This window comes from Aricia agestis, chromosome 5, assembly GCF_905147365.1.
Source record: "Aricia agestis chromosome 5, ilAriAges1.1, whole genome shotgun sequence".
Classification (NCBI taxonomy): Eukaryota; Metazoa; Arthropoda; class Insecta; order Lepidoptera; family Lycaenidae; genus Aricia; species Aricia agestis.
Window position 1 is genome coordinate 91,558 of NC_056410.1, and position 15,176 is coordinate 106,733.

The 15,176-nt window shown below is 38.3% G+C and overlaps 1 protein-coding gene across 1 annotated transcript; it reads left to right on the forward strand.

The window, feature by feature from the left end:
• The first annotated feature begins 4,358 nt into the window (after positions 1-4,358).
• On the forward strand, positions 4,359-14,952 carry LOC121727226 (zinc finger protein 74-like). Its single transcript, XM_042114932.1, has 3 exons — positions 4,359-4,620; positions 6,548-7,115; positions 13,205-14,952. Exons 1-3 carry the CDS (start codon positions 4,555-4,557, stop codon positions 14,398-14,400), a joined length of 1,830 nt encoding a protein of 609 aa, XP_041970866.1. The 5' UTR covers positions 4,359-4,554; the 3' UTR covers positions 14,401-14,952.
• Positions 14,953-15,176: the final 224 nt, after the last annotated feature.

The window sequence follows — 15,176 nt, forward strand, 5'->3', positions numbered from 1 at the left end:
TGCTGAATGCTCTTGACCACATTTGAAACATCGTGGCGTTGAACGACAAATTGTCTTTGTATGGCCAAATCTACAACAATTGTAGCACTGAATAGTCGGATATATATACAAATCTACAGGTAATGAATTGTAGCAAATATAAACTTTAGGAGGCAAGATTTGTCCATCAAAAGTAACAACCACAGAACGAGAAGGTTTCCATTCGACAATGTTTTCTACTTTGACCTTATAATTAATCCTCCTAATTTTTAATACTTTGCCAAAACCTACTGGTGTTTCTAAATTTTCTAATATTTCAGTATCAGTCCATTCTATTGGGATATTTTTAACTACACCCATTCTGGTTACATTAAAATTAGGAATAAATGCCTTTAACTTAAAAGACTCTAAATTTTTATTAGTAACAAAATTATTGGCATCTATGTATGACTTAAAAGCTACTGTACATCGGTTCCTACCTATTTTCTTAATACTACCTGGTACTATATTACTTACATTATTCGTTTTAAAAAATTTGCCTAAAATAAGGGGGTGCAGAGTGGTACCATCCTGTAAAGATGATGTTATCCTTTGAACGTGTACAACATATGGGTAACTATCAGTAGTAGTGTACATACGAGGTTTAATAATTTGTGAATCAATAGATTCTGATGGTTTTGTTGGCGTATTCGATACTATATTATCTGTTAAAAAGTCTTGTTTGAAAGTTGTTTTCGGCCGTTTGCGGCTCCCACTCATATCATGTTCATAGTCCATATCCGTCGTAATAGTTACATTCAGGCCTACATCAGGACCGGGCCCCGGGCCCGGCCCCGACGTAGGGTCGGGCGGCTCATTCATTGAACCACCCAAAATAGTTTATTTTTTACAATTTATACAACAGGACCTACTAATATATACAAGAAAAAAAACTTACCAATTATATACAGCTAACTACACTAAATTTATTTATACAAGTAATAAATAATAAAAATACTTAATAATTTACAACTTTAACCCTCCTTATCCTATTTTTAATAATTTTGCAAAAATTTTTCCGAGAAAACACTCCCGCCTACTCCGAAGTTTCCCGCGCTTTTCAACTTCTTCTTTTTATTGTTGGTAAGGGTTTATTATTTTTTCCCAAATTGTGTTATTTAGGTTTTTGATGTTCATTATTCGTAAAATATTAGCCATTAAATATAAGCCGTTATCTTGCACAAGTGCAGGTAAGATGTTGTCAAAACCAAAATGTATAATTCCTTTGACATTTGGTGCGAATATCAGTAAATTTGTTCCGTGAGTTTTAACTAAAACATCGTTATAATAACTTTATTATCCTATTCATTGGAATATTATAGCATCTTTTTCAAAGTGAAAATATGTAGGTATCAAGTTTTACATTCTTTTGCCCAGTTTTGTAGCAATGAGGCATTTTCCTATTTTTTTAATTTGATTGTCAACAGTTTCTATTTTAGTAACTAGATGGCGTATGGGTAGACAACTATCGGTAATACCAGGGAATACCATCAATAATTGCTACAAAACTGGGCAAAATAATGTAAAACTTGATACATTTCAATTTGAAAAAGACGCAATAATATTCCAATAAATAGAATAATAAGGTTATTATAACGATGTTTTAGCTAAAACTCACGGAAGAAATAGCCCTATTTACCGATATTCACACCAAATGTCACAGGAATTATAAATTTTGGTTTTGACAACATTTTACCTGCACTTTTGCACGATAACGGATATTTAATGGCCAATATTTTACCAACAATGAACATCAAAAACCCAAATAACACAATTTGGGAAAAAATAATAAAAACCACACCAACAATAAAAAGTAGAAGAATTTAATAATGATATGTGTGATTGTGTGGAGGACACGGGAACTTTAGATCACATATTTTCTCGTATCCTTTGCTTGATCATACATCGTTTTTATCCTCTTTACACTCCCTTCATGTTCCTCTTCCTACTAGTATGATTTGTATATTATGTGACCCTATTAAATATTTAAGTATTTTATCTGAATTTATATTAAGTAATAATTTAAGTTTATAAAATATGTAATACTGATGTTTCGTATTTTATTATAATTAAAAGTATATTTTATTTGTATACCAAAATTTTCCTGATCCTATCCAAAATTCCGTCCCTGCTATCCCTACCTTTACCGCGTCATAAGTTTCCCAACCTTTAACACTCGACACTGGCAATAGTTTTATGCTAGTCGCCATAAAAAAAAAGTAGAAGAAGATTCAAAGTAACATGGCCGCCAAAACTCTTTCAGTTGTCAGTTTTTTTTTTTTCTTGGCAACTTGACACAGACGATTAAAAGGTAAGGAACTAGCGGAAGGAATAATAGGAACGGAATTTGGAAAAGTTAATTATTATAGTTTTTAAAATACAACATAAATTTAAAAAACAAAAAAGTAATAATATAATACAACTTTAAAAATTAAATATTAATATTATTTAAAGATAAGTATTTACTTAAACAAATATATACATGTTTATTATTATAACTTAGCAATATATTTACAGAAGTAGGAAATGGGATAGGTATAGATGATAAACTGTGATATAAATGAGAATGATCATGGAGGGGACAGGATAAAATTATATGGTTTAAATCACCAATTTCACCACATTCGCATAAATTATCACTTCGTACGCCAATTCTCATGAGATGCGTTGGAATGCACAAATGACCCAGTCTCATTCGAATAATGGATGTTGTTACATTTTTTGAAAGATTAATTCGGGAAAACCAAGGCTTAGTTGAGTTGTCAGTTTTCAGTTTGACAAGTTTTTATTATGTCAGCGTGTTCCTAAACTATTACCAGTATACTGGCCTAATCGCTTAGGCCAATGATCACTAATTAGGTTTAAGATATTTTGATTTATGTCACACTTGACATAAATCAAAATATCTTAAACCAAAGTGTAGTATTTTTTGGAAACACAACCCATATGTAGTCAGTGATGCCAACCTGCAGATAATTTCAGATCGGTGAGGAACCAATAGAAAATCTAGAAGTGTTTATCCTTACGCCATCTAGTTAAGATTGTTAAAAATAAAATTAAAAAATATTAATGAAAATCCCTCATTATTGATGGTATTCCCTGGTATTACCGATAGTTGTCTACCGTCATCTTGTTACTAAAATGGAAACTGTTTGACAATCAAATTAAAAAAATAAGAAAATGCCTCAAGTCATTACCGATAGGCTCAAGTTATTGCCTAGTGTGGGGATCCGTTATCGCATAAAAATTTTAACATAATAATGTTAAAATTTTTTGACCAATAAATATTTGTATTTGTATACTTTTTAACGTTTTAACGTTACCTGTACCGTTAAGAAGTAACGTTACCATATTTTTACTCGTATTCTGGTCCTGGTGATTATATTTTCTTTTTGCTCCTCTACATGAGTGGCGATCGAAAGGCGCATGCGATGTCTATGCAATGGTCGCAACCATAAACCTATAATGCTAGTATATATTAAGTCTATGGTCGCAACGCCTCTACAATATGATGGCCGTGTTCAGTTGTGATCTAAACGTCGTTCAAGATGAACGTGTAAGCATTAACCAGTGCGGCAATGCAAAACGTGCATTTTTAATAATTTATGACTTCACCAGATGACCCGGTGAACTTTGTATGATCCTAATATGAACCATCTTTTGAAGTCTACGAATAATTATTTCGAGCCTAAAATTAAAATAATGCTTTATGGTAGTGATGATAATGATAATGATAATGATGAATGTAAATGTATGTGTGAAACGAAACTCCCAAACTTGTATCTTTAAAAACTCAGGAGTTACGTATTTTATAAGCTATTATTATTGTAGTTTTTGAGTAAAAGAGTAACAAACATCCATACAACCTGGATACAAACTTTCGTCTTTGTCATAATATTAATATAGATTCATTAATTATGAGACCACGTACTCGTCATTTTTAATGAAATTCGTAAATTATTCTTATTGTAATACGACGTCCTCACTCGACCGCGGTCGGGCAGCAACTGTAGTCCGGCCACGTGTAGAGGCGTACCTACCGCCATCGCTGGGCCATCATCCTTTGATGTGCGGCCGAAAAACCGACACCGCCGCCATTCCACGGCCAGCGCTGTCGTCATCGGCCATCCTGCGCCACTACGTCCTCCCCACGCTGGCCCATCTTATTTGACTTTGGGGTCCTCCGTGTCCGTCGACCGTCCTGCAAAAACTAATAAAAAAAACTAAACGTCAAGCAAACTAAAAGAATAAAGATTGGTCTCGCTTTATTTTTTACAAAATAAAATAAAATTCTAATGACCTTTAAAATCAAGTATCATGTAAAATATTATAAACATGAACGTATATGTTATTTTTTTACTTTTTTACCAGTTTTTATAATATGTAATTGCTCGATAGTGATAATAGACCTGTAGGTTAGAATCTGCAACTAGACGTTACAAAGAGAAAATTACAATAATTCCTAATACTTAGGTCTGTTCAATATTTATTGTACATATTATTACACTTTAGGTCATTAAATAATAAGCATACAGTATGGATTTTGTCAAGAGAGAAGATAATGCCATTGACCCAGAGGGCTACAAATCTTATCTGGATAGTGTGAGTATTTCAATGTTGTATTGTACTAAAGGGCAATAACTGGTTTATCAATTATTATGTATGAATTATTCTATAAAATACTCAAATTATTGCTTTATTGGGGGGATGTGTTGTCAATTTGTTGCAATTTCCTGCAACTATAATCTTGTCATGGACTGGATGTAGCAGCTTGTACGTAGATGTGACAACATTTATTTGTAGTTGCATGGGCTAAGGTTCAGAAACCTACCCCCCAATTTTTTGGTGGTTACATGGGTTGAAGAGGGATGTTTTGGGTGAGAAAAACCTCCTCATGCCACTCACCCCCCCCCCCCCCCCCCCAAATTTCAAATGTTTTCTCCTAAATAGGATTTAGGAGAAATTTACATTTGAAATTTTCGTAATCTTGAGATAAGGTCATCTGTTTTCTGGTGTTTATGTTATTTACTAACTAACTTAGTATGTTCAAGGTATCGTAAGGCTTTGGTTAGTGGGGGACGATTATTTTATCATTCCAAAACTATATAATACAAGGTTTCTTAATAAAAATTAAGAAAAATGATCAAACCTTGGTTCACATTGTTAAACAAAATTGCAATTTTAGTCCTACACTCACAACAGTCTAGTAATGCCTCGGAATTACTCAGAAATGTCAAAATATTATTATACGATGGTATTCGACTAATTTCACCCTATCAAGCATGTTTTACATTATTATTTTAATCAGCACAATTTTTTTTAAGGTTTATGTAACCGAATGTCAAGCAACGTGGCATGTGCAAAACCCAGATATATATGCATTTTCGGCCCTGTATCTTTGTAACATACGGTTTACGGGTACTTTTGTTACTTTTCCCATCTTCTTAGATACTTATTTTGTCTAAAATAAAATAAATAAAAAAATAAAAATAAAAATGTTTATTTTCGGACAACAAGATCCATTAAATATTAAAAATAAAATGTTAGTATAGGCTTATATTCTAGTTGTGTTAGTACTCATATTTAACTAAGGACTTCGTAGTATTAATTAAGTTGCAAATAAACGGACAGCTCCCGCCATCTGCTATCTCCTTCAGAAGACCGTCACTGCTGCCTCTTATGCGATGTAACAATGACGCCGCTTTTTTGCGTAAGATGGCGCTAAAGCTATCTACGTCCGCGTGTGCAAACATAGATGAGGCGCTGCAAAAACGAGGCAACTTTAACAGTGCTCTGAAGGAATTATTATACTGGACCCGCAAGGCGCTGTACGATTTTTGCGTGTACCTGACCCACAGACTGCTTGAGTAGAATGATGTGCAATATGCTTTAAAAAGCGTTACTTTAACTGCAATGGAGCATCGAGCAAACCTGCGTGCCAACATATTCGCTCTTACCGAAAGTGCCCTGCGGTCCCTCTCCATGTCAACATCATCTTTTAAATCTTCAGTCACATAATGACCTATATATATATATATATATATATATATATATATATATATATATGGGCGATGAATTGGGTGTAAAAAAAGTATCATATCAATTTCAAAACAAATAATTTTTTTATGATGGACTTGCAAATTTTGTGATTGACTTTGTGGGTCACAAACGTGGCCATTTTTGTTTTTCCCGTAACTTTAGTAAATTTTTTTTTCTATTAGCAGCACTTCCCTGAACGTCACTTGACTGCTATTTGTAATCGGCCTTTTTCGTTGGAGCTAATGTTTTTGCATGAAGCTAAGATTATTTAATTTCTGTGTCTGCTTCAACTTTGTAAAGCATAACGCGTCAACGACGTGTTTATAATCATGAAGTGATGGTGTACAATATCTATCTCGATTTTTAATATAAAGTTTGGTAGAGTTATCAATATGCCTCTTTATAAATATCAACAGTCATGGATGTATTTTAGGTAATGTTTTGCTAGACATGTTCAAATAATGTCACAGTCGTGGTGTTCTCGTTCCAGCTGCAGCACACGCCCATCTCCATGGAGCAGCTTCACCAGGCGGTGCAGTCCTCCCTCACCGGCGGCTCCGTCGTGCACAACTTCCAGCTGCCCATCTCCCCGCGGCGGATGTCCACTCTGATGATGAAGACTTGCCACCTGAGCAGAACTTTAAATTTTAACGAGCCGCCCTCTCTTCTACACAAGAATTCGACGATGGACACGGAGCCGGTCGGCGGCGCGGGGGCGGGGGGCGAGCGGGGGGGCGTGCTCGCGCCGGACGCCGCGACGAGCCTGGCGCTGCATGAGCAGGAGCTGGCGCGCAGCCTGACCGCCGACCTGAGCCGCATCAGCGAGCTATCGCAGAACCTGCGCGAGCTGCGCGGCGAGCTGGGCGATGAATTGGGTGCAGCACCCGCCGCCGACGCTCTGGAGCTGGCGCTGCGGCTGGAGGCGCCGGATCCGCGCGCCGCCGACCACGACCTGTTCCCGCTGCCCTTCCACATCAAGTCGGAGCAGAAGGACGACGGGTACTTCTACGACGGGCTCCCCCCGGGCATCCATCCCGCCCTCCATCCCGCCCTCGACGGTGAGACACTATATTGTCTTTAATCTTTAGAGTTTAGCAGCTAATCTGTTCTAGTGCTAGTCCATTTGAGTGAAGAGTACCATCGAGGAAGTTGATTCCTATGCAATTGACAGACCAACGTTATTTGGTCGAATATGTCAATTCAATGTTAAGAGCTCACCTGACTCTAAAAATCAAACATCGTCCTTCTCTCTTCACACTCACGCCCGTCTTTCATATTATGCCAGGTGCAAAAGGACGGCGCGGAATCATCGCCGAGTTAGTTTTACTTGAATAAAAGACGAACTATAATGATTATGAAAAAAGTGTTTTGAGCAAATTTAGGTTTTATCAATACCTTTTTAGATATTAAAAAATATTAAAGAAAAGACAGCAAACTTCGAAGATCCAAGCAAAAATGTGTCTAAAACAAGGTTTTTTGTAAAAAAGAAACTATCGAGCATTTTTTGAGTAATCGTGTTTTCGTCTTGAGCATTTATTCTTTATGAACTGAAGTTACTTGTGTCAAAAAATCAGTTTTCTAGACCTTACACATTTTGAGATCTAGGTTAAAGTATGTAGTCAAGTTAGGGTCATATGGGCTCTTAATTGTGATATAATATGTAAGCTGGGTTTGACGTAACGCAACCAAACTACTTAGGTCCCCGATTTGCATAGGAATCGTCTTCTCTGATAGTACATAATACTCATTGGAATAGTATAATTCGGAATAATTAATTATTATTATTACTATTGAATGTAAGATTCGCATGTCGCTACCAACTTTTGTTAGTTTTGTTCCTATTACCAACTAGCAACCCGCCCCGGCTTCGCATCGAGATTCGGGTATAAAATATAATATAGCTCCACTGAAAAAATTGTTAAAATCGATTCAGCAGTTTTGACTTATATTCATATTTCATACTAGCGGCCCGCCCCGGCTTCGCAAGGGTGGACATTGATTTTTAAATATTTTCTTTTCAATCTTTATTTCTTAGTCAATCTTTATGTTAAGCAGAACATAAAAATGGTTTACACTATTTAGCCTGTAACTACTATATTATAATTATTATACACATTTTTATTGTATTTTTTTTTTATATTTTAAGTGTTATGTTTGATTATTAATTCAAAAATAATAGTCATTCAAAACGTAATGAATTAATGAAGCACTATAATATTATCCCATCAATGAAGTGGCACCCGACTGTCGCATTTAAACTATTATATTATAAATCTATTGTGACTGCGATTCCCATGATCGAGGAAATAATAATTAATATTTACGTGGACTCACCGGGCGAGCATACCCGCGCGGCGCGCCTTGACGACGCCCAATTCGCAACGTGCAGCAGAAATCGTAATATTTTAATTTCGCCATAACATTAAAACCAAACGTCCAATTTTAATCATTCAAAGACAAAATATTATCTACATTAACTGTACTTAGTAATGAAATAATTTATTTTGATAAGAATTAATGCCATGAGTAAAATAAAGGCATTTAAATGTAGTCCAAAAACATATCAAGATTTTTTAATAAAAAAATGGTTATTGTGCCTCACTCAACATAGATAGGTATAGTGTGTCGCGGACTTTTTTGTAGATATTTAAAAGATCTACAATTACTTAGAACATTTTATGGTTCTATCTTTTATAGTTTAGGCAGCGTACGTGAAAAAAGTAACATTTCTGGTTGATTTTTTACACCTTGCGTCCGAAAATCCCAAATATCTTACGGAACCCTATTTTTTTCCAAAATAAAATTTAGCCTATGTTCAGCAGAATTAATGTAGGATTCCAATGGTAAAAGAATCTTTCAAATCGGTCCAGTAGTTTCGGAGCCTATTCAAGACAAACAAACAATCAAATCTTTCCTCTTTATAATGGTAGTGTAGATTTATTACTACCCGTGGCCCACATTGGTCGGTACCGCCGCAAAAGCTACTTCCCGCACTTTTTTTTTTTAATGAAATAAGGGGGCAAACGAGCAAACGGGTCACCTGATGGAAAGCAACATCCGTCGCCAATGGACACTCGCAGCACCAGAAGAGCTGCAAGTGCGTTGCCGGTCTTTTAAGAGGGAATAGGGGAGGGTAGGGAAGGGAATAGGGTAGGGGATTGGGCCTCCGATAAACTCACTCACTCGGCGAAACACAGCGCAAGCGCTGTTTCACGCCGGTTTTCTGTGACCTACCCTCCCCTATTCCCTTCTCTACCCTCCCCTATTCCCTTCCCTTTCCTTCCTTACCCTCCCCTATTACCCTGTTCCCTCTTAAAAGGCCGGCAACGCACTTGCAGCTCTTCTGATGCTGCGAGTGTCCATGGGCGACGGAAGTTGCTTTCCATCAGATGACCCGTTTGCTCGTTTGCCCCCTTTATTTCATAAAAAAAAAATAAAAAAAATTACACACACTATAACACACACACACATGAGAAATGACAGATTTTTGAGTGACAAGCCTACGTACATACGAATTATACTTTTTTATTTATGGTTGAAGTCTGTCACGTCACAGTAGGTATGAAAAAAGTGACACGCTCGTGTTCATACAAATTGGAGCGACAAGCGCCACTTCTATCTTGATCTATTTCTGTGGTGTGTACGATAGTCGGCCAACTTGAAATTGTATATCTGCGGGGACCCTTAGACAATGCTTACACGGCCAGTCTGAGATCAGCTAAGTCCCAGAGACAAGAGTTGAAAAAAAATGATAAATTCAATATTTTTTACAAAATATAGAAAGTAGTCCTAATGTCATTGAAACTAAGGTCGAATCTCGAAATACCTAATTATTTACGACATCACATTAGAAACCCCAACAATAACAGTATGTCTCCACTATTTATTGATTGTTTTTATACCTATAACCTTCCTCTTGAATCACTCTATGTATATATTAAAGACAACCGCATCAAAATCCGTTGCGTAGTTTTAACGCACTTAAAGGGAACAAAGGGACATGAAAAAAAAGACTTTGTTTTATAATATGTATAGAATATAGATTTACAAACGTATGCGTATTTCGTATGAAGCGGAATTTGCTGTGTTAACTGTGTTATAGCTATCGGTTTTATTAGAAAATAATTAATTTGAATCGACTTTAAATAATTTCAACAGGGACACAGGGCTAGGAAAAGCGGTCACATCGTTCAGTAAATACTAAATACTGTATAAATCATCCACAACGGATGCAAGGACTGTATGACTAAAATGCTTTTAAATATTTGCACTCGTTCGAGTAGCGTGGCGGGCGTAGCGCAGGGCTCCAGGCCGGCGGCGGCGACGCGGGTCAGCCCCGCGAGCGCGACATTTAACCTCCCGGTCCCGGCCCCCACCGTCAAGTGATATTTTAAACCAGTTCAAATGTTGACCTTTGCGTTTATAATTTATTTGACATTGAAATCATCGACTAACTCGTTTGGTGTTGGGCACTGCCACCCGTTTGTGGCCGTTCGCGCCGCGACGGAATGTATTAATTTTTATATTGAAGTACACGCAGACCGAAAATTATAACGAAACAAGTACAAAATATAATAAAATATATTTACCTTTATGTCGCAGTCATCTTATTCAATCTACAAATGTTAGACAAAAAAATTGTCAGCCAATCCATACTTCCATACTAATATTATAAATGTAAAAGTATCTCTGTCTGTCTGTCTGTCTCGCTTTCACGCCAAAACTACTGAACCGATTGCAATGAAATTTTGTACACAGTTATTATAGAGTCTGAGAAAGGACATAGGCTACGTTATGATGTGGGAAAATATCTTATTTCCATGAAAATATCGATGAAAATTAATTCGCATTGCGCGTGGCCAGCGCTCATCCCGGGGGTCCTGGGTTCGAGTCCCGCAGGCGGAACAAAAAGTTTTCAATGTTCCTGGGTCTTGGATGTGTATTAAAATAAAATTTCAAAAATCTTAAACATATTTTATGTATAATATTATAAAAAATCCAGAAATATATCGATGCAATGAACATTTTAGTTCTAATACGATTCAACAGATGGCGTTTTATTTTTTACTTCATTGTAACATAGAACTAATCATACTTATTATTTATAGTTTTTGTTTATAGTTTGTAATACGTTAGAATATTATGTTTAATAATATAATCACTTGGTATAATAATAATCAATCTATCTTATCTTATAGAACTCCTTCTGCATTTCTAATATATGTGACAAGTTGACAACAGAAGGCGTTCTAAAATAAAGGAGTTCAAGTGCACCGGCGTGTTGGTCTATATTCCATCCAGAAAATATATCAATGCAATCAACATTTCAATTCTAATATATGAAAACAGATGGTGTTTTATTTTTTACTTAAATATATTTTATGTATAATATTATAAAAAATCCAGAAAGATATCGATACAATGAACATTTTAGTTCTAATACGATTCAACAGATGGCGTTTTATTTTTTACTTCATTGTTACATAGAACTAATCATACTTATTAGTTACTAGCTGTTGCCCGCGACTTCGTCCGCGTGGACTTCAGTTATTAAGCGCGATGTCAACAAAATTGGTGTCAAAAGCTTTTATAAAAAACCCTGGTACCCCTTAAATCAATACAGCTGTGCAGTGTGCACACAATAAGTATTTCATTTTTTTATATTAAACTTTATATTTTATGCCAAATTTTAAAGCTTATTTAGCCCTCCAATTACACAACTTTACCTATAAACTATTTATCATTGATAGGTTTAAGGTTACGTCACTGCACAGATAAAGTACAGTTATTTAATACCGTAGAATAGATATAACAATCGAAAAAAATCGAAACTTAAATGTAAGATGATACCACCTCTTATAGAAAGACTTTTGAGCAAGCGTCAGCGCGATGTAGAAGACGCACGGCGCCATCTATAATGAATTTTTGGAACTAACTTAATTTGAACAAATTTACGCATTTTCACCCCCTGACAACCCTTTTTTCCAGTAAAAAGTAGCCTATGTCCTTTCTCAGGCTTTAGACTATCTGTATACAAAATTTCATTACAATCGGTTCGGTAGTTTTGGCGTTTGGCGTGAAAGCGAGACTGACAGACAGACAGAGATACTTTCGTATTTATAATATTAGTATAGATTATGTGCACACTGCACAGCTTATTTTGGGTATTTTGATTAATTAAGGGCCGCGCTACACCGGAATGGCAGCGGCGAGGCGAGCACTTTCAGCGCTGCCAATCCGGTGTAGCGCGGCCCTAAGAGGGGTACCACTTACCAGGGTTTTAAAAAGTTTTTAAATTTGACAAAATTTTGTTGACACCGCGCGCTATAAACTAAAGTCCACGCGGACGAAGTCGCGGGCAACAGCTAGTTTGGCGATAAATTAATATGCCATACATCATGACATTAAAGGATCGGACACTGGTGTTGAGACACATTGTATAGAATATAGATGGTTGTGGAACTTTTTAATCAATTCCCAAAAAGGAGGAGGTTTCTCAATTCGACCGTATATGTATATTATAATATATTATTATGTTATTTTTTATATACCTACTTATGAAACTTCTGATTCTCGAGTCACAACCGAGTAGTGGATGCATATTATTTGGTCGTAATAATATCCTGTTCCATTACTTCAAATACATAAAATCTACATATTTTTGATTTCAAATCATTTTCCAGGTCCTATAAAATCCTCCATATAATATTATGCAAAACAACGAAAATGTTAAAATTGTTAGATAAAACCGGCTGCGAGGTGCCACTATCACTAACGGCTGCGAGGTGCCACTATCACTAACGGCTGTGAGGTGCCACTATCACTAACGGCTGTGAGGTGCCACTATCACTAACGGCTGTGAGGTGCCACTATCACTAACGGCTGCGAGGTGCCACTATCACTAACGGCTGTGAGGTGCCACTATCACTAACGGCTGCGAGGTGCCACTATCACTAACGGCTGTGAGGTGCCACTATCACTGACGGCTGCGAGGTGCCACTATCACTAACGAGCCGATTATGATTCTTTTCCAGCCCAAATCGGACAGTACATAATAATATAATTTCCTATGTTAAAAAAACTACTAGTAAAAATAACTCATTGTGTTGATACTTGGTATTAAAACAGCGCAAAATAATATTTCCAGGTGACATATCGTTGCCGGCGGAGCAGGGAGCGACCGTGGCGGACGCGGCGGGCGGCGCCGGCGCGTGGGGCGGCGGCGCGCTCGGCCCCCTCGACCTGTACGCACGCCCATACCTGCCCCCCTACCCCGCCCCGCCCCGGGACGACCCGCAAAATCTAGTCATTCACGAGCAGTTCGAGCACTCTAGCCCTCTCGTCGGGGAGCTGAAAAAAGACGACGGCGGCCCCAGGCGATACTCGAGGGCCGAGCCGAAGGAAAATTTGAGACCCGTCGACAACGTGTACGGCTACCCCGGCGCCTACGGCCCTGCTGAGAAGAACGACTCGAGCTCGGCCAACACGCCGGGGGCGGGTCCGGTCGTGGCCATCAGGGGCGAGTACGCGTGCTTCAGGTGCACCTCGACCTTCCCGTCGAAGCGTGCGCTCAGGCAGCACGCCAAGTCGTGCGACGGCGGCGGTGGCGACGCCGACCGCCCAGGCCGGTTCTCGTGCGCGCAGTGCTCGTACCGCTGCCAGTCGCCCGCCATACTCAGGATTCACGAGCGCACGCACACGGGGGAGAAGCCCTACGCCTGCACCTTCTGCGACTACAAGTCGGGGCAGAAGAACAACGTGGCCAAGCACATCCTCGTGCACATGAAGCAGAAGCCGTTCCGCTGCCAGTACTGCGACTACCGCTGCGCGCAGAAAAACAATCTCGTGGTGCACGAGCGCACGCACACCGGCTACAAGCCCTTCGCCTGCCCCTCCTGCGACTACCGCACCGTGCAGAAGCCCAACTTGGTCAAGCACATGTACCTGCACACTGACCAGAAGCCGTTCGCGTGCGACGTGTGCAGCTACCGCTGCGTGCAGAAGACCAACCTCACCAAGCACAAGCAGCGCCACGCGTTCGACAGGCCCGGCGAGCGCGACGACCCCCACCCCGCCGACGGCGAAGCCAGACCGTACAAGCCGAGGCAGAAGACCGTCAAGTGTCCGCACTGCCCCTACCGGTGCTTCCAGAAAGCCAGTCTGGCGAAGCACTTGCAGTTCGAGCATCTAGAGGCGCTGGGGGGTTGCTCCGACTTGGAGCGAGACTTGATTTTATTGAACGGTGACGTCAGTGAAACCGTGCACAATCTCAGTGTTAAGAAGGATAATAATATTATAGAGTTCCACGAAAAAACTTTAGAACGATCTGAAATACAGTCGTAGTAGTGAGCGTCTGTTAATAGTTCATAGTCGGATGTGTTCCTCGCTCTCATCGGTCATCACAATATTATGTCGACTTGTATCACAAAAGGAGTAGTTGGTTCCGCATATTATGTTATGTCATTGTAGCACTACATTTAACATTACATTTCCTGTACCTGAACTCCGAGTATTCACAGTTTGTGTGTGTATACAATCTGCCACAGCTACAGCTAAAGTTTGAATGGCGAATAGGGGAATAAAAGTTCATATAAAATATCAAAATTTGTATGAAAATATGTGCCTCGTTATTATGATTGTAGTTTTGCAGATGATAATCAATTTTATTTATAATAGAAATCTACAAAAAGGAAAGTGCTTATGATTTTGTACAATGTTATTCTGGTCCTGTTATTATTATTTATCATTGTAACCCGTCTTGTCTGTGTCTTCTACTTTCTTTCTGTAATATTCTAGCTTCTAGACTCTAGAGTATGGTATGCATTTTGACAAACCTCAAAATTTCATAAAGTCGTCCACCCTCAAAGTGCGACCATTCCTCAGATAATATAATAATGACACCGGAGGGTAATCTATTTGCTTCACTTGTATGTGTGTTGTCACTTCTGTGTGTAATAATGTAGACAACATTACCAGAAGATGGAATCATGGGCATTCTCTGCCAAAAATGCTCTTTTTTTTATTTATTTTGTATGGGCAATGTAATGACCCATATTATATTTTATGGTCCCAGCGCTATTAATAAAAAACTGTTTCAGTACTGCTACATTTAACTTTTA